The 23,432-nt window shown below is 40.3% G+C and overlaps 1 protein-coding gene across 1 annotated transcript in view; it reads right to left on the bottom strand.

Moving 5' to 3' along the window:
- Positions 1–23,432, bottom strand: part of LOC126470685 (dynein axonemal heavy chain 7-like) — a 762,325-nt gene that overhangs the window by 504,489 nt on the left and 234,404 nt on the right. The window contains exon 8 of the mRNA XM_050098686.1: positions 1,977–2,140. Coding sequence (XP_049954643.1) covers positions 1,977–2,140 — 164 coding nt within the window. The remainder of the gene's footprint in view (positions 1–1,976; positions 2,141–23,432) is intronic.

Genomic DNA, 23,432 nt, shown 5'->3' with positions numbered 1-23,432 from the left:
ACTGTTATAATTACTGAAACTGATGTTGGAATCACGCAGCACAAGTGGGCATTTTGACCTATTTGTCAGTTCATTTCTTAGATCTATATATATATATTTTTTTTTAAATAAGGAAATATTTCCAGAGAATGACCTGTATAAACAGACAATTATAAGGCCACAGTCCGTCAGTTCACAGACACAGTATCCAAATACTTTTTATATATGCTTACTATTGCTTAACTTCACTTCTTTAGTGTTAAGATTTTCTCTAACATAAATATGCACACCTCCACATCTGTGCTTTTCTCTGCAGAGATTACTTATGATTTTAAAATTTGGAACAGTTGTTGTGCATATCTGAGAGTCTCGTAACCAGTGCTCACTTGTGCAAACCACAGAAATTCGACTTAAACTGTCAGTTAACAAAACTTCTACTTCACCTAGCTTATTACATAAACCCTTTACATTTTGATATAAGACCATTAATTGCTTATGAGTGGACACGTTAGAGAAGTTATTACATGTCCTAGAACTTTTTTCCTGATGCTGTTTAGCACTAAAAATTTTTTTAGGTAATTTGGCTGCTTCACACTTTTTCTGACTGGTAGGGCTGAAATTACTGGTGCTGCTGCTGCCACTGGGGTGGCTGGTGCTGATACTGGAGTGTTAACTGAAGTCAGTTGCACTGTTTGCTGTGTTGATATAGGAATAACTTGTGCTGTTGTTGGTGCTGTTTTTAAACCAGGTACCATACTACTGTTATCACTGGGAATGTTGCAGTTACTGGAGAGCCCATTGCTGAAACAGACAAAGGTTCTTATGATGCCAGTGTCGACTGTCTAGATGCTGGATTAATTGTTGCTTTTCCTGCTCGTCGCAGAGCATTCATGTACTTTGACACCATAATGAGTCATGGGGAGGAATAATCAGAATGTCCATCTGATTATTCCTCCCCATGACTCATTATGGTGTCGAAGTACTTGAATGCTCTGTGACTTGGCATTTTGGTGGCATTACCAGCCTATTGTAATCCCCTAATGAAACATTTTGTGTTTTAACAACTGCATCTTCATCTTCACTTGTATCTATCACCTCATCTACTGTTTCTATTTATATCTATGTTTGTGTCTCACTGTTCCATGAAAAGTTAATCATCTCAGCTCTGGATGGGTCTACAACCCTATCCCTATTATACTCCGTGCTGTTGAAATTGTTTGTTTTTCCCTCCCCCTGGTCTAACCTAATTTTGCCTCTGGTTCTCATTCACAAGATTAGCAAATACACTGATTGGAAAACTGTGCCAATAAGTATGTGTCACACTGTCCTGACACAACACACATAGATAGTCAACCTTCCAAAATATGCACCGCTGATACCAGTACCATTAAAACATCTACCATATGTGGTGCATAAACCAGCAAACACACACATGAAAAATAAAACAATGAGCTGAAAAGTAGAAACAACTCATCGCTGATATCAGTACCGTTAAAATATCAACCATATGTGGAGCAGAAACCACCAAACAAACACATGAAAAATAAAACAATGAGCTGAGAAGTAGACAATGGATTAGCAAATTCAGGCCAGCAACAGTAAATGAAATAAGATGGTCTGCATGTGGACATATCTTCACTTAGATAGTGTATAGCACCTGTAAACTTATCAACATGTTCTGTGTGAGAACAAGTGGTTGCAAATACAGTCAGCAGGAGGCACATATGCCTAAGCTAAATTAGTAACTGAAACTAAACTAAAGTTTGATGACTGATTCCCTACAGCTTGGGTAAGAAAATGTACAGAAACTTTTTACTTCTTTTGTTTTATAAACATGTTTGAGTACCCAATATTTATTTAAGGTAATAAAGATAAATCTTGCTAGTAAAACAAATACCAGAAGAAGAAAAGACAACCACAGATTCTGGAGTGTAATTGTTGTGCAATCAAAAAGCAATTTTTAATTAATAATGCATTTATGGAAATTTAATACTTACTTAAATAAAACAATATTCAATTTATTGGTTTGATCTTTGTTGTACTGGTCAAGAGCTGTCATTGCAACATTCAAAAATTTATCAAAATTTAAAACTTCTTCATATTTTTTCTCTCCATCAACACAGTTTACAAATATTAGATTTCTTAGACATTCTTCTGTTACCTGTAATTACAAAATTTTGGTTTTTCAGTGTGGCTGCTTATTTATAGACTGATTAAAATATTAGTTACTAGTATTATGGGGAGCTGACTGTTGTAATTGATAAATAATAATGTACTGTAACAGGTGACATAACACAGTTTTCTACCATTCTTTTTTATCTTTTTCCATGTAAAGAAACATCTAGTTATAAATGGAAGCTACCATATTTGTGTGTGCATAAGTATGCTTGTATCTGCTGCTACTTAGTTATCAAAATTGTTTCCAATATGCTTCAGCTTGTGATAAAATCTTAGTGAAAATATTCCTAATGGGTGGCAGACCAGCTTGTATAGCTTACTGTGCAGTTTTATAACATGTGACACAGTGCATGTGGCAGACCAGAATTTCAGCTTATCATCAGATTAATTACAATTGGCCATATCCTGACTCCACTACCATGTTGCAGGGCAATTGTGACAGGACTGGTACATCAGTTAACACCATGCCATAATGATATAATCACAATGCAAAAATAGAAACAAATTTTGTAGCTGACCACTGGTACTCTTAATATACTGATTTCACAATGGACTTCTTGGATCCCTGAAATATTTCTTCATAGACTACGGCTTGCTCTTACACGTATGCCCTTACCAGTACTTAATGTTTGTTAACTGTATAATTAAAACTGCTTGTTTCTAAAATTTGAGATGCCTCTTGTGTTTGGATTTGTCTACTTACATGGCTGAGTTTAGTTAGTTAGGTAGTCATGTCTACAGGCTGGTATAGCATAGGTTCACAGTTCCTCCTATCTTGGTGCTTGGAAGTAACATTTTATTTAAGGGCATGTATTGTTTTTTTTTCTGGTGGTTGTCACAGTTTTGCAATCCATGCAGTCTTTTGGTCTTGACTGGGACTGAAGTAGCAAGTTAGATTATTGGCAGCCTATACAAGCTGGGTCTCGTGTTTTTAGTTATTTGACTAGGGTTAATTTGGTTCCTTCCACAATATTTAAGTGATTGCAGTTCAGTATAATTCATATGTGAATGATTTCTAGTTAGTCATCTTACATGACCAGACTTCAGGTATTGCAACATGACTGTGAATTTGATAGTCCTCACCATCTAGCTCATAGAGTTCTTCTTCCTGAGTGAATAAAATCATGAAAACAAATCTCTACTCATTTCCACACATTGTTGACACCCTAGACTCCCTGAAAGGGACAAAGCGTTTCTCAATTATAGATATGTAGACAGGGTACCAGTAAATCGATGTTGACGGGCTGCCCAGGAAAAGATTACCTTGATAACATCAATGAGTTCAAAGTTATGCTGTTTGTACTATGTAATGTTTCGGCCACCTGTGAGTATATGATGGACAACCTCCTCTTACACCTTCAACCAGGTTTTTCCAACTTGGATGCCTGCCTGGGGACAACCAGGTAGCATGGGCACATGTGAGCAAATGGCTGACGTACGGACAGAGTTGTAATCTGACCATAGGACCATAGAGTGTGTGTAACGGTCAAGAACAGGTGGCCAGGTGCAGTCAAGCAGATCACGCATCCACAGTACGTGAGAAATCGGGGTGTTTCGTGAGAAGGCTACACTATCTGTTCCTGCCTGCAGGCATGCTGAGCAGGACAGTACCAAAGGCATGGTAAGATAGGCTGCTGCCAATGGTACAGGTGCAGAGGGGATACAAAATCTGACCAGTTAAAAAAATACAGTTTAAAAAATTAACTTGGAGAAGTACGTGAGTTCTCCTACCTCTTGTGTTCCTATCTTCTGCCAACAAGGAGAACCCTTCCATTGGCTGGCCACTGTAAATGCATCCTGTCATCACAGCACCATGTCTACAATGACGTTTTGTCCAAGCAGCATGATGAAGAAACAACTACTGCAGATCAGACGTCTATTGGTAAAGTGCACTTGGCAACAGTGCACTTGGTGCACAAGCCTACAACCTAAACAACTTGCACATGTCCAGCAATTCAGCTTTTGCTTCAACTTTGCTATGGTATAATAGGATCTCAAAAGTTGGCAAGCTGATGCTAAAGCAAATATGCTATTTGACTGAAGTCATCCAACTTTTGCAAGCTAGGGACTGGAGCAAGACTGCTTGAGCTAGAATGCTTAAAGATATTTAATGCAATACTAAGTGTGATGGAAAATGGATCTCACATATATAAGAACATCTCATCTGACTGTACCTTCGTGTCACGAAACATCTTAAATGAAAGCTCAGTCTCTTACGCTACAAAAGTTCAGTTGATTTTAGTGTCAAGCACAGCAGATACATTGGCACAGCACAGCTAGTTAAAATAATAGCTGCCTTCAAGTTAAGAGGATAAAAATGGACTCCCATTTGGATATTTTGAAGGATTTTCAAAGTACAGGTTAAGGGATGCTTATTCAAATGCCAAAAAAGCTTTGCCAGGAACAGCAGTATCTTGGATGATAGCAGACTGTAATCTCTAACATCTTGGCCATAGGATATGTCAAAGCTGTTAAACCTGACTTGAGTGTCTTAATCAATACTTGTTATTGTCTCTGCTCGTAACTAACGAAATTTTTCTTCTATTTCTGATAAGTAATGTATGTACTGTTAATAATTTAGAAAGAACAAATAAATTCGCTTCATTATTGCTATTATTATTATTGTTTGCATGTGACCTCAGATGGATCACAAAGTGCTTCTAGATTCGTTTTCCTGATCTTCCTTACGGCTACTTTTCTTTCTTCAGTTCAGTTCGTTCCTAGTTTTCTTGGAACATCGTTCTACCCAAAAGTTTATCTCTTGACGGAACAGATTCCTGTTTGAAATATGGCTCAAAAGTTCCTACAACCTTCCTCTGTAACGGTGCAAAAGCGTGGTGCCCTGCTATGTCGCCTTCTGGCTCGGCGTCGCTTCAGACGCACATCCCCTATTATTACCATTTCACCCCTCGTTTTGATGCCTTTGCAATGGTGGTCAGCACCGAGACGCCTAGTGTTTAAAGCATGCAGTTTTTTTTTTATGGTGCCTGAGGATAACATTTCAGACGCACCCCCGGTCAGAATCGACACCAAAATGCCTCAGAAAGTGGCATAAAAGGCGTCAGTGAAATTACCCTTTTCCTTGGGGTGCTTATTCCCACACATTTCGCAGTCAAAAACGACAGTTGGCACTATGATGAGCAACGGGACGCCATTGTTGACAACCCTTGACACTGCTGGCACTGTCCGGATGATTCAACCCTAATGTAAGGACATCATGGGTCAGCAACCCCAGTGGACGTGATTGCACCCCTCTGGAGCGTAGAGTGACGTCAGTTATTGCTCTGGTGTATAGGGTGGAAGCACTATGGTCCTTCAAAACCACTCGACGAAATTTTATTGTGATCGGAAACAGCAAAGCGTGCTTATGCTTTTTCAGCTCTCCTCTTTCATTCCACCCAGTGAAGTGATCATGGTACAATATTGAGAGATGTGCGAATAAAATAGAAGAGGTCGCTCTAGCACTTCCCAATTTGGCAACAACCTCAGTACCACCTGCCTGCCTTTGTTGAGCACTTTAAAAATGTACCTGTACAGAGATAATGTGCGATGAGAGACCTACGTGCCCTTGACATCCCTCCAGTTTCCCATGTCTGCTGGCAGGCTTAGGAGCAGCAGCGCAGCATGTCTATAGGTGCCCAGGAGTCTCATCACAGTTTGTCTCTGTACAGGTACATTTTTAAAGCGTCTCAAGAAAAGCACGCAGTTGGCACTGAGGGTGTTGCCAAATTGGAAGGTCTTAGAGGGACCTTTGCCATTTTGTTCATGCATCTATCAATGTTGTACCACTGCACAATAACGCCACAAGAGGGCTGAAAAAGCACATCCATCCTTTGCTGCTTCAGATCCTTTTAAAATTTCGTTGAATGGCTTTGAACGGGCCGTAGTGGCTCCACCCTATACACCAGAGCAGTAGCTGCAGTTGCTCTGCACTCCAGAGAGGTGCATTCACGTTCAATGAGGTTGCTGACCCATAATGTCCTTAGAGCAGGGTTGAATCATCCGGCTGGTGTCAAATATTGTCAAGAACAGCGTGCGGCTGCTCATCACACTGTGAACTGTCGATTTTCACCGCAAATCTGTGTGAAACAAGGCCCCAAAGAAAAGGTGGTTTCATTGATGCCATTTGTGGCAGCCCCTGAAGTCTTTTCGTGTCGATTCCGAGTGGCAATGTGTCTGAAATGTCTTCCTCAGCCACCCACAAGAAAACAGAACGATTTAAAGGCTGCGTATCATGGTTGCGACTTCCACTCCAAATGTGTCAAAAGAAGGTATAAAATGTGGTTAAGTGTGTGTGTGTGTGTGTGTGGCGGGGAGGGGGGGGGGCGGGGGAGGGGGGGATGGATGGGTGTGTGCGCTTCTGTAGATATGCACTTTTGGTTGTAGATGTCATGCATTCTCCTGCACCCTTTCTTGAGTTTTTAATCGAACTCCTAATGCTTGTCTTACCAGGGAAGTGTTAAACCCTCTTTTTCCGTACTTGTTGTTAAATTTCTGAATGTTAAATTTAGTGCAGATCTACACTGAAGTATTTTTTCTTCTGTTTTAAGAAAAGGGGCTTGTTGGCCAGATTTCCCAGAACATTCTTTGAGGACGTCTGCCTTATTACTGTGATTTCACTGTCCACCAAAACAAACAAATACTGTGAAGGTCCAATGATACTGACCGGCCACCATGTCATCCTCAGCCCTTAAAGTTGGATGCAGATACAGAGGGGCATGTGGTCAATGTGGTCAGCACACCACTCTCCCCCGCCATTGTCACTTTTCATGACTGGTGCCATTTGCCATTACTTCTCAATCAAGTAGCTCCTCAATTGGCCTCACAAGGGCTGCATGCACCCCACTTGCTAACAGCACTCAGCAGAGCCAGATGGTAACCCATCCAAGCAAGGGCGTACCCATGATCTGAACTGGGAGGGATGCGGGGGGGGGGGGGGGGGGCAGGTCATAATAGTCTCAGGAAACAAGGACTCGAGACAACATACAGCGCTTCTTATTAAATACAACAGTAAACCAGTGAAAAACTGCTTTCAATAAACATTTTAAATACATGAATGTACTTGTACAATCCGAGAAAACATGCAGCATTTCTTATTAAATAAAACAATAAACTAGTGAAAAACTGCGAATATCTTCTAGGGGGGGGGCCGCTGCCCCCCCCCCCCCCTGCCCCTCGCTGGGTACGCCCATGCATCCAAGTGCTAGCCAAGTCTGACAGCACTTAACTGAAGGGGAACCAGTGTTACCACTGTGGCAAGGCCATTGGCTTCATTGTTCACTAATATCGCTAAATCGTCTACAAGAGCTAAGGAAGAGAGAGAGTCATCTTTATTTGCCCCAACACAATAGGCTTCCAGAGTCTTTAATGTTTTAATTCTTTTTCCCATTCCTTAACGATTTTGTCTAAGATGATATTGAAGTGAGCAGTGACAGTTTATTTACTTAGCGAACACCTGTTTCAATTTCAAATGGTTCTGATATTTCACTCTAAATTTTACTTTCGACGTTGAGTACTCGTATGTTTGGCTAGTGAAGCTTACCGTCTTTGAGTCTAGTCCCTACTCTTTTAGGATATCAAACAGAGACTACTCGTGGTCAATCAAAGCTCTTCTTCTTGAAGTAGATGAAAGTGTGTGTGACTGACAAGAGAACATTCCCAAGTGTAAATGAATGATGTTGATGAACGTTGCCAAGTTTGCAGAGAGGGTAAAATAGCGCAATACATAATTTTTTTACTCGTGCCCAATTTCACTTCAAAGTGGGCAAACATACCCCATTAGCTAATTTGGTGCATTAGGTTTGGAAGCGAATATCTTTGAAATGACGATATATAAAAAATGTTCCTCATATAAAAGTTGATATGTAACACTAGGCTGCATTTTAAAACTTTGTGTCATATGATTTGTTTCAAGTAGCTACTCTTGAATCAATTTTTTCATGCTGATTCTAGAAATTGCTACCGTTTTTCTCTATCACGTCAGGTTTTTGCACAAAACAGGAAGTAATATTTTGGCGATTTTCACTTCTGAGCCCACAAATATATTCTCACACCATTTCACTCAAAGTAAGTTTTTAATCAAACAAAACACATTCAAAAAATAAAATACATTTAAAAAATACTCCTCAAAACTCCCCTAATTTGTTTCTTCACTACAAGAAATCAAGAATGACCCACACATTTTTAAACTTCCTCTTCTTTCATTTCCTTGCAGATCCTTGTGTATGATAACATCCAACAGTAGTCGGTCAACGAAGCTGCTGTCCAATGCCGCTAGTACTTCCTCTCAATATCTCAGTGAAAACGTTCACTCTGCTCTTCAACATAATGTCCCCAATTTCTGGAAAGGAATCGATATGTGAGTGTAGAAAGTGGACTTTCACACTCATTTAATAAACCACCTTTCTGAAACCAAGCAACTTTTTTCAACTATTGCTTGTAATTAGGATTTTTGTTATTCCATAGAACTCAGTAAGTGATCACAAGGCGATCATGCACATTTTTCTCTTTTCTTTATTGTCTTCTCAGAATCTTCATCTTTCGTCAGTTTCTTTATTAATAGAAGTGCATTAACTCGTTCTCTGAGAATAGATGAACTAATTCTTTCTCGCTATGTCTGTACAATGAGTATTGTGTTCCCGATTCCAGAAAGTTCTTACTTTTTAACCAGGAACCAAGTAGTTCCGCACATTCCTTAGGCAAATTCAAATCTCGTATGAGAGCATTAAGTTCAGTCTGAGAGAACAGCTATGGAGTCGCATTCAGGCTGGTGGACATCACTATCGACTTCTGTAATTGCATCAACTTCGGTTTCTTCATCATCTTCTGCCACATTCTCTACAACAGGTGGAGGAAGACAAGCAATCAGATCTTCTCCGTGTGAAAACTGGTCTAATGGTTGAATCAATGCTTGGCTACATAATTTGTCTCTTATTTTTCGAACTGCACTCCTGAACATTAACTAAGCAGAAGTAACAGTCATTTTGGTGACTTTTACGCTACCTCCACACCGTTGGAATCGGAAATGGGATTCATGTTTTCTTTTATTTTGTCCACAATCTTAACTTTCCCAGACAATAAAGGCAAACTGTCTCTGGCACCCATGCCTTATGCTGGACACCAAGATTCATTTTAAAATAAGCACCGTAAGCTTTTTACACAAAGTCTGTTTAGTCACTGTATAAGTCCGAAAATGTAACAGAAAATATTTTGATTCTTCATGCACCGACATATTGACATGGTAGTAAATATCATCAGTAGGCGAGGTGTTTCATTAATACTGGCTTAAATATATACAATTATCACGCTATAGCACTGGTAATCCAAGCATGTGAGACAAGCAACGGTTTCAGGGCCACACAACAATTAAAAGGTGTAACAACCTAAAGGTGTACAGGGCTATACTGAGAAATTTCCCTCCAACAACACACATAGCGTACTGGCACAGCAATACAGGGTATCAAAAAGAATCATCCGATTTGGAACATCTATATTTCTAAACCTAGTAAATATCTACAATGAATTTTATTTTTTGATGAACAGGAAATTAAAAAAACCTTTTTTCATACCTTTTCATAGGTGTCCAATACGTCCCCCTTCAGATCGATGGCATATGTCAATGCAGTATTCAAATTTTTCCTGCACTGTGGTGAGTATGTCTTGAGTTATAGCTCCCACAGCTGCTGTTATACAGTATCTCAGTTCATTCATTGTAGTTGGTAATGGAGCCATATAAACAGAATCTTTTATAACCCCCCCCCCTCCCAAGAAATAATCACATACAGTTAGGTCCGGTGACCCTGGAGGCCAGTAACATTTGGTCCAGTAAGACTGATCCATCATTCAGAAATCGTTTGATTTAAAAATTCCTGCACTTCCAGGTGCCAGTGTGGCAGTGCCCCATCCTATTGGTAAATGAAGTTGTTCGAATCAGCCTCCAACTGTGGGAAAAGAAAGTTCTCATGCATATGGAGATATGTGCTTCCTGTAACAGTGTTCTTGGAAAAGGAAAATGGACCATACACCTTTTCCCATGAAATTGCACAAAAAACATAAAATTATGGAGAGTCTTACTCGTGTTGTACAACTTCATGTGCTTCTTCTGTACATCATATTCTCACATTATGACAGTTCACCTTTCCATTTAAATGAAATGTTGCCTTGTCGCTAAACTAAGTGTGGAAGCAGAAGACTCATCCTCCATCTTGCCAAGCACGAATTTACACACCTCCACACATTGTTGTATGTCACGAGCTTGCAGTACCTGAATTTTGTTCGGTTTCATGTGTAAAGGTTGATGCAACACACATACATCAGGGGGATGTTGAGCTGTCGAACTGCACAGTGAACTGATTTTTGAGGACTCCTTGTTAAACTGAAACTATGGTAGATGTGTTCGATACCTGTGCCAGACACTCAGGGATATCCCTATGATTTGCCTTTACACAAGCAACCTATTTCTCGGAATTGTTCATGCCGTCGTCTAACACTCTGTGCTGTTGGAGGATCCACACCATACCTAGTACGAAAGCCACGCTGAACAGTTAATACTGACCTCCACTGGGCAAAACATAGAACACAAAATGCTTTCTGTTGTCCTGATACCATTTTTACTAGAAATGAACTGGGCGCACACTGCTGCTACCTAGCGAGAACCATTTGAAACTCGAGAGTTAGCTCTTTCTAACAGTATGTTGTTCATCCACATATCTCAAATGACATAATACTTCTGATTTTTTAAAATTGGATGATTCTTTTTTTAAATTGGATGATTCTTATTGATACGCCCCATATATCTTTGAAGTCAAATTGCGGCAAAACTGTACAAATTGCGACAAAACTGTACATGATAGGAAAAAAATTAAAACAGATTTGGAATCAGCGTAAAAAGCTGCATAAGTTTTCAGTCATCTGATACCATGCAGACTATTGTAAGCAATGCTCTTGAAAACTGCGTAACTGGATTTTGCTCTAATTTCAAATTTTTCAAAATACCTCACCATCATTAATTAGTTTTGAAAAATGAAAACTTTTGTTACAACGTAAGTTAAAGAAGCTTTCAAGCTACATACAATCATGCGTAATGAAGTAGGCATCTGAAATACCATTTCTGGAAAATAAGTAGTACACAATGTGCTATCAGAGTATTTTCAACATAAATATTTAAAATATCTAAACATTCATTATTAGTCTACTTTTTGCTTTACTTCTATTTGTTTGACATTATAAACTGCTATTTCATGTCATACATTTTTTGTTTTGTTTTTTAGTTTATTGCTTTGCTTTTTACTTTATTGTTTTATATATGTGTATTTTGTTCACTTAAAGTAATAAATAATTCATTATTGTGATATAAAACCTTTACAATAATGATAATCTGTCGTAAATGGTTAAGCATAACGTTTTGTTACTCCATGCACATAAAATGAACGAAATTTCTTCACATAATATACATGACAGAGAACACACATAAAAAAACTCAACAGGATTTCAAATTGTCACAGGTGACTCTCTAAATATCCTTAGTTGTATCAGGCATATTTCAGTGCATTGGTAAACCTTGGCGATGAGAGCTGATTATGTACTGCTGACTGCAGCTTCATTAAAGCGTTTCTTAAGTGGAGACTGATATCAACTCATTCAACAGAATAAGATATGACAATCTTCTCACAAAGTTTTACCAATACTGAAAGCCATATACATTTCACAACTGTGACATGAAGCCCTTTGGGATTACCAGATGAACAAGTCCCTTGTCCTCAGGTATTATGGCGGAAATGGTTTTTTCTCACTGACCATCTACCTTTTTAATAGTTATAAAAAAACTAACTGTGAATTTCGTCAGAGAATTCGAGAATCTCGTTTTGAAACCACAAATGTCCTTGTGATAGCATCTAAATTTGTTAACAAACGTCTGATCAGATCAAAGGATATTTGAAAGAGGTTTTTTTTCCAGTGAGTGTGAAAAATCTGTTTTATTGTTAGATCATTGGGGCTGTCAGTGTGAAAGAACCATACAGACCATCTTACTTGAGGACAAGGAAATTGTTCATCTGGTGATTCCAAAGAGCTTGACAGCACAGTTGTGTGATTTACAGGGTGGTTATAAATAAAGTTAAACTTTCAAACCGCTGTAGAAATAACACCACTGATCAGAATGAACTCAAATTAATATTATAGGAGAAGGGGGGGGGGACGTATGGCAGAAGAAAAATAAATATTCATAAATAAAAAATAGTAGCAAAGTCATATCATATTGGAAGCGAAAAATCTGTTTTTAACTGTCATGAGGCCCAAAACCGCACAAAAAGCATCACTCATATCGGTTTTTAATTGTCCTGAGGCCACAAACTGCATAAAAAGCATCAACCACATCTGTTTTTAATCGTCCTGAAGCTAAAAGCTACATAAAAAGCATCGATCTCATCGGTTTTTGATTTTCTGAAGCCGAAAACCGCATAAAAAGTATGATTCAAAACCAAATCGGATTACTAATTTCTGTGTGACGGGCGCAGAATATGTTCAGTGTGCTGTCCACCGTTTTCTGTTCATCTGGTGATTCCAAAGGGCTTGACAGCACAGTTGTGAAATGTACAGGGTGCTTATAATTAAGGTTAAACATTCAAACCGCTGTAGCAATAACACCACTGCTCAGAATGACATCAAATCACAACCGAATATTATTGGGGAAGGGAGATAACATACGGCAGATGAAAAATAAATAGTTACAAAATGTAGCAATAGATGGCGCTCTAAGCATCATAATTTAATAGTGGTCGACTAGGTCAAAAAGCGCATAAAAAGCATCAACAACATTGGTTTTTAATTGTCCTGAGGCCAAAAACTACACAAAAAGAATCGATCACATCAGTTTTTAATTGTCCTGAGGCCAAAAACCGCATAAAAAATATCAATCAAAAACAAATCAGATTACTAATTTCGTTGTGACTGGCTTTCCACAACTGATTGAAATGTTTCCGTGGTCATATTCAGAATGTGTTACTCTGTGCTTCCCTTCAATGCAGCTAAGTTTGCAGTCAGAACACTGAACACAACATCTTTCAGATAGCCCCACAGCCAGAAGTCACACAGATTGAGATCAGGTGATAGGGATGGCCAGGCTGTAGGGAAATGGGGGCTGATAATTCTAGCATTTCCGAAGTGACACTTCAGCAGCTGCTTAACTCGATTTGCAATGTGCCGAGGTGCGCCATCTTGCGTAAAAAAGATCATATCCACACATCCACGCTGTTGGAGAGCTGGAATGTTGTGGTTGTGCAAAAGACTTTCATAGAAGTTACCAGTGACGGTACAGGTAACAGAACCGGAAGCACCTGACTCTTAGAAAAAATATGGCCCTACAATAAATGATGCTGTAGACCCGCATCACACAGTGACCTTTTCAGGATAAAGTGGTACTGGTTCATTTGAGTGTGAACTTTCCGTTGCTCATATTCGACAATTCTGTGTATTGGTATATCCTCTCAGATGGAAGTGGGCTTCATCTATTAACTAAATCTTCCATGGCCAGTCATTGTCCACTTCCATGTGAGAAATAAGTTCTAAAGCAAAGGTCTCCCTTGTTGGCAGGTCAACAGGAAGCAACTCATGCACATGGGTAATTTTGAATGGATAGCAAAGAAGGAGGTTTTGTAGGATTTTACACACAGTGCTCATGGGTATGTCCAATGTTCACACTACACGTTTGCACACCACCACTCGTCTCCTCCTGCATTGCTGTGGCCACTGCTTCCACTGACATAGAATTAATTCGTTTCTTCCCTCTATCGGGTTGCACACCAAAAGAACCCGTCTTTTCGAATTTCTGATTCGTTTTCTCCAGACCCATGGCAGTCATCGGACCAACGCCTTTTTTCATACCCTTCAGTGTCTGGAACTACTACAGAGTGATGTATACACAGTCTTCATTCTTGTAATACAGCTCTACATACAGAGTGTAATCCTGCATTGAGACAGTCATGGCGAACATTGCAGACACGAAAGAAGGAAAAGCTGTGTACCCGGCATGTTTATACCAACTTCAGTGGGACGAACGCATTACAGTTGTTTTCATTTATGTATTCATACAGCGTCATATATTAATTAGTTTTCACACTATTTTTTTCCTCTGCCATATATGATCCCCCATCTCCAATAATACTCTGTTGCAATTTGATGTCATTCTGACCAGTGGTGTTATTTCTACAGCGTTTTGAAAGTTTAACTTTAATTATAATCACCCTGTATATGGCTTTCAGTGTTGGTAGAACTTTGTGAGAACATTTTCAGATCTAGTTCAGTTAAATGATTATGATGTCAATCTCCACTTGAGAAACAACTAAAGCAATGTGAAGTCACTAGTACATAATCAGTTCTCTTCTTCAAGTTGTACCAATGTACTGAAATATGCCTGTATGTTGAAAATTGTAGATTCAAATTGAAGAAATTGGAAAAAGGTAGGAAATTAAGGAGTTGGAACTCGAATGAGTTGAAAGAACCAGAGAGCATTATGCAATGGTTTACTAGAACAGGGGAAAGGACTACAGAAGGTGACTATACATCCCACTTTGGGAGGAACAGTCCCAATTTCAGACTATTTGTCCTGTTGTCCCCAGCCAGAGGAAAAATGTCCCGCTTCTGCAAACTGACCAAATATTAATAGATTAGACATACCCACTACTGCCTATATTCATTACATTCGAAACGACTGCAGTTTTATAGCAGGAAGTTTTTGACTGCCTCTCAGATTCTGAAGAAGCAGGGGTAAAATACAGGGACGGTAAGGTTATACAAAAGTTGTACAGAAACCAGACACCAGTAATATAAGTTGAAGGCCATGTAAGGCAACTAGTGAAGAAGGAAGTGAGACAGGATTCTAGCCTACCCCTGAAGTTATTCAATCTGCACAATGAACAAGCAGTAAAGGAAACAAGTTGAGGGAAAAGAAATAAAAACTTTGAGGTTTGCTGATGACATTGTAAGTCTGTCAGAGACAGCAAAGGTCTTATAAGAGCTGTTGAATCGAATGGGCATTGTCTTTAATGGAGGATATGAGACGAACATCAACAAAAGCAATATGAGGACAAAAGAATATTATCGAATTGCAGGCAAAGTGAGGGAATTAGATTAGAAGGCGAGGCACTTAAGTAGTAGATGAGTTTTGGTATTTGAGTAGCAAAATAACTGATGATGGTCGAAATAGAGAGGATGTAAAATGTAGACTGGTAATGGCAGGAAAAGCATTTCTGAAGAATAGAAATATGTTATCACTGAATATTGATTTAAGTGTTACTAAGTCTTTTCTAAAAGTATTTGACAGGAGTGTTTCCATGTATGAAAATGAAAATGGATTATACACAGTTTAAACAAAAAGAGAATAGAAGCTTTGTAAATGTCATGCTACAGAAGAATGTTGAAGATTAGATGGGTAGATCATGTAACTAATGAGGAGGTAATTGTAAAGGACAAGGGTTATTTTTAGGAAATATGGTGCAAAATTGTGATTTAGTGTGTTTCAGTGCACGATGCGCCAGCCTCATGGCAGACGGCGCATGAAGGCTGGCTGGCACGTTATGCAGGTGACACAGTTTTGCAACGAGCGTCGGTATACGTGTACGTGCGCAGCAGCCATCAACAGCCAGAATGCAGCATTAGCAGAATTACGCAGGCGTGGGCCGCGTGTGGCGCGGTTGCATTAGCCAGCTCATCGAGAACTTTCTAAAAAACACGGCGCCGTGTAACCGGCGGATTCAGCAGTGGTCTGCACTATTTAAAGGCATTAGAGGTGGGTGACAGCATTTGGTTTGACCGATTGGGCGTTCGGTTGCTGTCACGTTGTTGTCATCAGTGACGCTGTCTCCGGGGACCGGCTGGAGGAGGGCGTTGCCTGCTGCTGCACCGGCGTCTCCCGGCATCATCACGAACTGCCGCACCTGCAACAGGTGAGCCTGGCCAGGCCTCGTGCTGCTAAACTCCTACCACCTGCGCAGCCGCTGACCGAGCACGGCGTCGCGTTCCCTGGGCTGCGTGCATCAGCACGTCTCCATCACGACACAAGCGGTGGGGCTGAGCTACCGAAAAAAGTATTAGAAGAACCAACAATAAAGAGGAAGATTGCTAAAACAGCCACCTTCTTCTACCCAGCCACGCCCTACAACCCCGACCACGTCACCCGCTCCGGTCATCCTATTACATACAGAATAAAACTGGAGAGCTAAGAAATTTGTGACACAACTTAGCCAAATGAACGGATCGGTTAATAGGACACTTTCTGAGACATCAAGGGATCACCAGTTGAGTGCTGGACGGAAATGTGGGGGTAAAAATCATAGAGGGAGACCAAGATTTGAATACAGTAAGCAGATTCAGAAGGATGTAGGTTGCAATAGTTATTCAGAGGTGAAGAGGCTCACCCAGGATAGAGTACATCTACATCTACATGTATACTCCGCAAATCACATTCAAGTTCCTGACAGAGGGTTCCTCGAACCACCTTCACAATTTTCTACTATTCCAATCTCGTATAGCGCGCGAAAAGAATGAACACCTATATCTTTCCGTACGAGCTCTGATTTTATTTTTTCGAGGTGGTCGTTCCTCCCCATGTAGGTTGGTGTCAACAAAATATTTTCGAATACGGAGTACAAAGTTGGTGATTGGAATTTCGTGAGAAGATTCCGTCACAACGAAAACCGCCTTTCTTTTAATGATTTCCAGCCCAAATCCTGTATCATTTCTGTGACACTCTCTCCCATATTTCACGATAATACAAAACGTACTGCCTTTCTTTGAACTTTTTCGATGTACTCCGTCAGTCCTATCTGGTAAGGATCCCACACCGCGCAGCAGTATTCTAAAAGAGGACAGACAAGCGTAGTGTAGTCAGTCTCCTTAGTAGGTCTGTTAAATTTTCAAAGTGTCCTGCCAATAAAACGCAGTCTGTGGTTAGCCTTCCCCACAACATTTCCTATGTGTTCCTTCCAATTTAAGTTGTTTGTAATTGTAATACCTAGATATTGTTTGAATTTACGTTTAGACTGATTTATCGTGTAATCGAAGTTTAACGAGTTCCTTTTAGCACTCATGTGGATGACCTCACACTTTTCGTTATTTAGGGTCAACTGCCACTTTTCGCACCATTCGGATATCTTTTCTAAATCGTTTTTCAGTGTGTTATGATCTTCTGATGACTTTATTAGCCGATAAACGACAGTGTCATCGGCAAACAACCGAAGACGGCTGCTCAGATTGTCTCCAAAATCGTTTATATAGATAAGGAACGGCAAAGGGCCTATAACACTACCTTGCGGAATGTCAGAAATCACTTATGTTTTACTCGACGACTTTCCGTCAGTTACTACGAACTGTGGCCTCTCTGACGGGAAATCACAAATTCAGTCACATAACTGAGACGATATTCCATAAACACGCAATTTCACTACGAGCCGCTTATGTAGTTCAGTGTCAAAAGCCTACCGGAAATCCAGAAATAAGGAATCGATCTGAAATCCCTTGTCAATAGCACTCAACACTTCATGTGAATAAAGAGCTAGTTGTGCCTCATACGAACGATGTTTTCTAAACCTGTGTTGACTGTGTGTCAATAGACCGTTTTCTTCGAGGTAATTCATAATGTTCTAACCCAATATATGTTCTAAAATCCTGCTGCATATCGACGTTAACGATATGGGCCTGTAATTTAGTGAATTACTCCTACTACCTTTCTTGAATATTGGTGTGACCTGTGCAACTTTCCAGTCTTTGGGTATGGATCTTTTGTCGAGCGAACGGTTGTATATTATTGTTAAGTATGGAGCTAATGCATCAGTATACTCCGAAAGGAACCTAATTGGTATACAGTCTGGACCAGAAGACTTGCTTTTATTAAGTGATTTAAGTTGCTTCACTACTCCGAGGATATTTACTTCTACGTTACTCATTTTGGCAGCTGTTCTCGATTCGATTTCTGGAATATTTAATTCATCTTCTTTTGTGAAGGCATTTCTGAAGGCTATGTTTAGTAATTCTGCTTTGGCAGCACTGTATTCGATAGTATCTCAATTGCTACCGTGTAGAGAAGGCATTGATTGTTTCTTGCCGTTAACATACTTCACATACGACCAGAATCTCTTTCGATTTTCTGCCAGTTCTCAAGACAAAGTTTCGTTGTGGAAACTGTTATAGGCGTCTCGCATTGAAGTCCGCGCTAAATTTCGAGCTTCTGTAAAAGATCGCCAATCTTGGGGGGTTTGCGTCTGTTTAAATTTGGTGTTTCTTTCGTTGTTTTTGCAACAGTGTTGTAACCCGCTTTGTGTACCAAGGAGGATCAGCTCTGGCGTTTGTTAATTTATTTGGTATGTTGTTGTTGTTGTGGTCTTCAGTCCTGAGACTGGTTTGATGCAGTTCTCCATGCTACTCTATCCTGTGCAAGCTTCTTCATCTCCCAGTACCTACTGCAACCTACATCCTTCTGAATCTGCTTAGTGTATTCATCTCTTGGTCTCCCCCTATGATTTTTACCCTCCACGCTGCCCTCCAATACTAAATTGGTGATACCTCGATGCCTCAGAACATGTTCTACCAACCGATCCCTTCTTCTGGTCAAGTTGTGCCACAAACTTCTCTCCTCCCAATCCTATTCAATACTTCCTCATTAGTTATGTGATCTACCCATCTAATCTTCAGCATTCTTCTGTAGCACCACATTTCAAAAGCTTCTATTCTCTTCTTGTCCAAACTATTTACCGTCCATGTTTCACTTCCATACATGGCTACACTCCATACAAATACTTTCAGAAATAACTTCCTGACACTTAAATCTATACTCGATGTTAACAAATTTCTCTTCTTCAGAAACGCTTTCCTTGCCATTGCCAGTCTACATTTTATATCCTCTCTACTTCGTCCATCATCAGTTATTTTGCTCCCCAAATAGCAAAACTCCTTTACTACTTTAAGTGTCTCATTTCCTAATCTAATACCCTCAGCATCACCCGACTTAACTCGACTACATTCCATCATCCTCGTTTTGCTTTTGTTGATGTTCATCTTATATCCTCCCTTCAAGACACCATCCATTCCGTTCAACTGCTCTTCCAAGTCCTTTGCTGTCTCTGCCAGAATTACAATGTCATCGGCGAACCTCAAAGTTTTTATTTCTTCTCCATGGATTTTAATACCTACTCCAAATTTTTCTTTTGTTTCCTTTACTGCTTGCTCAATATAGAGATTGAATAACATCGGGGAGAGGCTACAACCCTGTCTTACTCCCTTCCCAACCACTGCTTCCCTTTCATGTCCCTCAACTCTTATAACTGCCATCTGGTTTCTGTACAAGTTGTAAATAGCCTTTCGCTCCCTGTATTTTACCCCTGCCACCTTTAGAATTTGAAAGAGAGTATTCCAGTCAACATTGTCAAAAGCTTTCTCTAAGTCTACAAATGCTAGAAACGTAGGTTTGCCTTTCCTTAATCTTTCTTCTAAGATAAGTCGTAAGGTCAGTATTGCCTCACGTGTTCCAGTATTTCTACGGAATCCAAACTGATCTTCCCCGAGGTCAGCTTCTACTAGTTTTTCCATTCGTCTGTAAAGAATTCGTGTTAGTACTTTGCAGCTGTGGCTTATTAAACTGATTGTTCGGTAATTTTCACATCTGTCAACACCTGCTTTCTTTGGGATTGGAATTATTATATTCTTCTTGAAGTCTGAGGGTATTTCGCCTGTTTCATACATCTTGCTCACCAGATGGTAGAGTTTTGTCAGGACTGGCTCTCCCAAGGCCGTCAGTAGTTCCAATGGAATGTTGTCTACTCCGGGGGCCTTGTTTCGACTCACGTCCTTCAGTGCTCTGTCAAACTCTTCACGCAGTATCGTATCTCCCATTTCATCTTCATCTACATCCTCTTCCATTTCCATAATATTGTCCTCAAGTGCATCGCCCTAGTATAGACCCTCTATATACTCCTTCCACCTTTCTGCTTTCCCTTCTTTGCTTAGAACTGGATTTCCATCTGCGCTCTTGATGTTCATACATGCGGTTCTCTTATCTCCAAAGGTCTCTTTAATTTTCCTGTAGGCAGTATCTATCTTACCCCTAGTGAGATAAGCCTCTACATCCTTACATTTGTCCTCTAGCCATCCCTGCTTAGCCATTTTGCACTTCCTGTCGATCTCATTTTTGAGACGTTTATATTCCTTTTTGCCTGCTTCATTTACTGCATTTTTATATTTTCTCCTTTCATCAATTAAATTCAATATTTCTTCTGTTACCCGAGGATTTCTACTAACCCTCTTCTTTTTACCTACTTGATCGTCTGCTGCCTTCACTACTTCATCCCTCAGAGCTACCCATTCTTCTTCTACTGTATTTCTTTCCCCCATTCCTATCAATTGTTCCCTTATGCTCTCCCTGAAACTCTGTACAACCTCTGGTTCTTTCAGTTTATCCAGGTCCCATCTCCTTAAATTCCCACCTTTTTGCAGTTTCTTCAGTTTTAATCTACAGGTCATAACCAATAGATTGTGGTCAGAGTCCACATCTGCCCCTGGAAACGTCTTACAATTTAAAACCTGGTTCCTAAATCTCTGTCTTACCATTATATAATCTATCTGATACCTTTTAGTATCTCCAGGGTTCTTCCATGTATACAACCTTCTATCATGATTCTTAAACCAAGTGTTAGCTATGATTAAGTTGTGCTCTGTGCAAAATTCTATCAGGCGGCTTCCTCTTTCATTTCTTAGCCCCAATCCATATTCACCTACTACGTTTCCTTCTCTCCCTTTTCCTACACTCGAATTCCAGTCACCCATGACTATTAAATTTTGGTCTCCCTTCACTATCTGAATAATTTCTTTTATTTCATCATACATTTCTTCAATTTCTTCGTCATCTGCAGAGCTAGTTGGCATATAAACTTGTACTACTGTAGTAGGTGTGGGCTTCGTATCTATCTTGGCCACAAGAATGCGTTCACTATGCTGTTTGTAGTAGCTTACCCGCATTCCTATTTTCCTATTCATTATTAAACCTACTCCTGCATTACCCCTATTGGACTTTGTGTTTATAACCCTGTAGTCACCTGACCAGAAGTCTTGTTCCTCCTGCCACCGAAGTTCACTAATTCCCACTATATCTAACTTTAACCTATCCATTTCCCTTTTTAAATTTTCTAACCTACCTGCCCGATTAAGGGATCTGACATTCCACGCTCCGATCCGTAGAACGCCAGTTTTCTTTCTCCTGATAACGACATCCTCTTGAGTAGTCCCCGCCCGGAGATCCGAATGGGGGACTATTTTACCTCCGGAATATTTTACCCAAGAGGACGCCATCATCATTTAATCATACAGTAAAGCTGCATGCCCTCGGGAAAAATTACGGCCGTAGTTTCCCCTTGCTTTCAGCCGTTCGCAGTACCAGCACAGCAAAGCCGTTTTGGTTATTGTTACAAGGCCAGATCAGTCAATCATCCAGACTGTTGCCCTTGCAACTACTGAAAAGGCTGCTGCCCCTCTTCAGGAACCACACGTTTGTCTGGCCTCTCAACAGATACCCCTCCGTTGTGGTTGTACCTACGGTGCGGCTATCTGTATCGCTGAGGCACACAAGCCTCCCCACCAACGGCAAGGTCCATGGTTCATGGGGGGAAGTTATTTGGTATAACTCTCTCAATTGCTGCCGATACTATTTCTTTGAATTTAAGCCACATCTGGTCGACACTTATATTATTAATTTGGAATGAGTGGAGATTGTCTCTTAGGAAGGCGTCAAGAGAATTTTTATCTGCTTTTTTGAATAGGTTTATTTTTCGAGGATTTGGGGATTATCATATTAAATCTCGCTACGACGACCCTGTGTTCACTAATCCCTGAATCGGTTTTGATGCTTGTTATTAACTCAGGATTATTTGTTGCTAAGAGATCAAGTGTGTTTTCACAACCGTTTACTATTCGCGTGGGCTCATGAACTAACTGTTCGAAATAATTTTCAGAGAATGCGTTTAGCGCAATTTCGGATGATATTTTATGTATACCTCCGGAATTAAACATGTATTTTCACTAACATATCAAGGGTAAATGAAAGTCACCACCAACTATTATCGTAAGAGTCGGGTACATGTTTGAAATCAAACTCAAGTTTTCTTTGAACCTTTCAGCAACTGTATTATCTGAATTGGGAGGTCGGTAAAGCATCCTCTTATTATTTTATTCCGGTTGCCAACACTGACATCTGCCCATACTAACTCACAGGAAGTATCTACTTTAATTTCGCGACAAGATAAACTACTTCTGACAGCAACAAACACGCCACCACCGACTGTGTTTAGCCTATTCTTTCGGAACACCGTTAGGTTCTATTTCGGCTGAACTTATATCCGGCTTTTGTCAGCTTTCAGTGCCTATAACGACCTGAGTATCAGTGCTTTCTATTATCACTTGGAGCTCTGGTACTTTCTCAACACAGCTACGACAATTTATAATTGTTATACCAATGGTTCCTGTATCTACGTTCTTCCTGTGTTCAGCCTTCACCCTTTGTGACTGAAGCCCTTCGTGTGTTTTCCCGAGACCTTCTAACCTAAAAAGCCGACCAGTCCACTCCACACAGCCCCTGCTACCCGTGTAGCCACCTCTTGCGTATAGTGAACACCTGACCTATTCAGCGGAACCCGAAACCCAACCACCCTTTGGGGCAAATCGAGGAATCTACAGCCTACATGGTCGCAGAACCGTCTGAGCCTCTGATTCAGACCCTCCACTCGGCTCTGTACCAGAAGTCCGCAATCGGTCCTGTCGACTATGCTGCAAATGGTCAGCTCTGCTTTCATCTTGGAAGAAAGACTGGCAGCCTTTACCACTTTTGTCAGCCACTCGAAACCAGAGAGAATCTCTTCCGATCCAAAGTGACACACATCATTGGTACCAACGTGAGCAACCACCTGCAGTTGGTTGCACCTTGTGTTTTTCGTGGCATCTGGGAGGACCCTTTCCACATCTGGAATGACTCTACCTGGTATGCACACGAAGAGTGCACATTGGTTTTCTTACCCTTCTTGTCAGCCAAGCAACTAAGGGGCCCCATAACGCGCCTAACGTTGGAGCTCCCAACTACCAATAATCCCTCCCTCTGCAATTGCCCAGATCTTGCAGGCTGTGCGGTTTCCTCTGAAGCGAAGAACCGCATCAAACCAGTCTTCAGACTGAAGACAACAACAACAACATGTTGAAAATAGTCTGATAGTACATTGTGTACAACTTGTATTTAATAAAATGAT

Source organism: Schistocerca serialis, chromosome 3 (assembly GCF_023864345.2).
Source record: "Schistocerca serialis cubense isolate TAMUIC-IGC-003099 chromosome 3, iqSchSeri2.2, whole genome shotgun sequence".
In the NCBI taxonomy this organism is placed as follows: Eukaryota; Metazoa; Arthropoda; class Insecta; order Orthoptera; family Acrididae; genus Schistocerca; species Schistocerca serialis.
The sequence above is the reverse complement of the archived record's forward strand: the minus strand, read 5'-3'. Positions and strand labels throughout refer to the sequence as shown.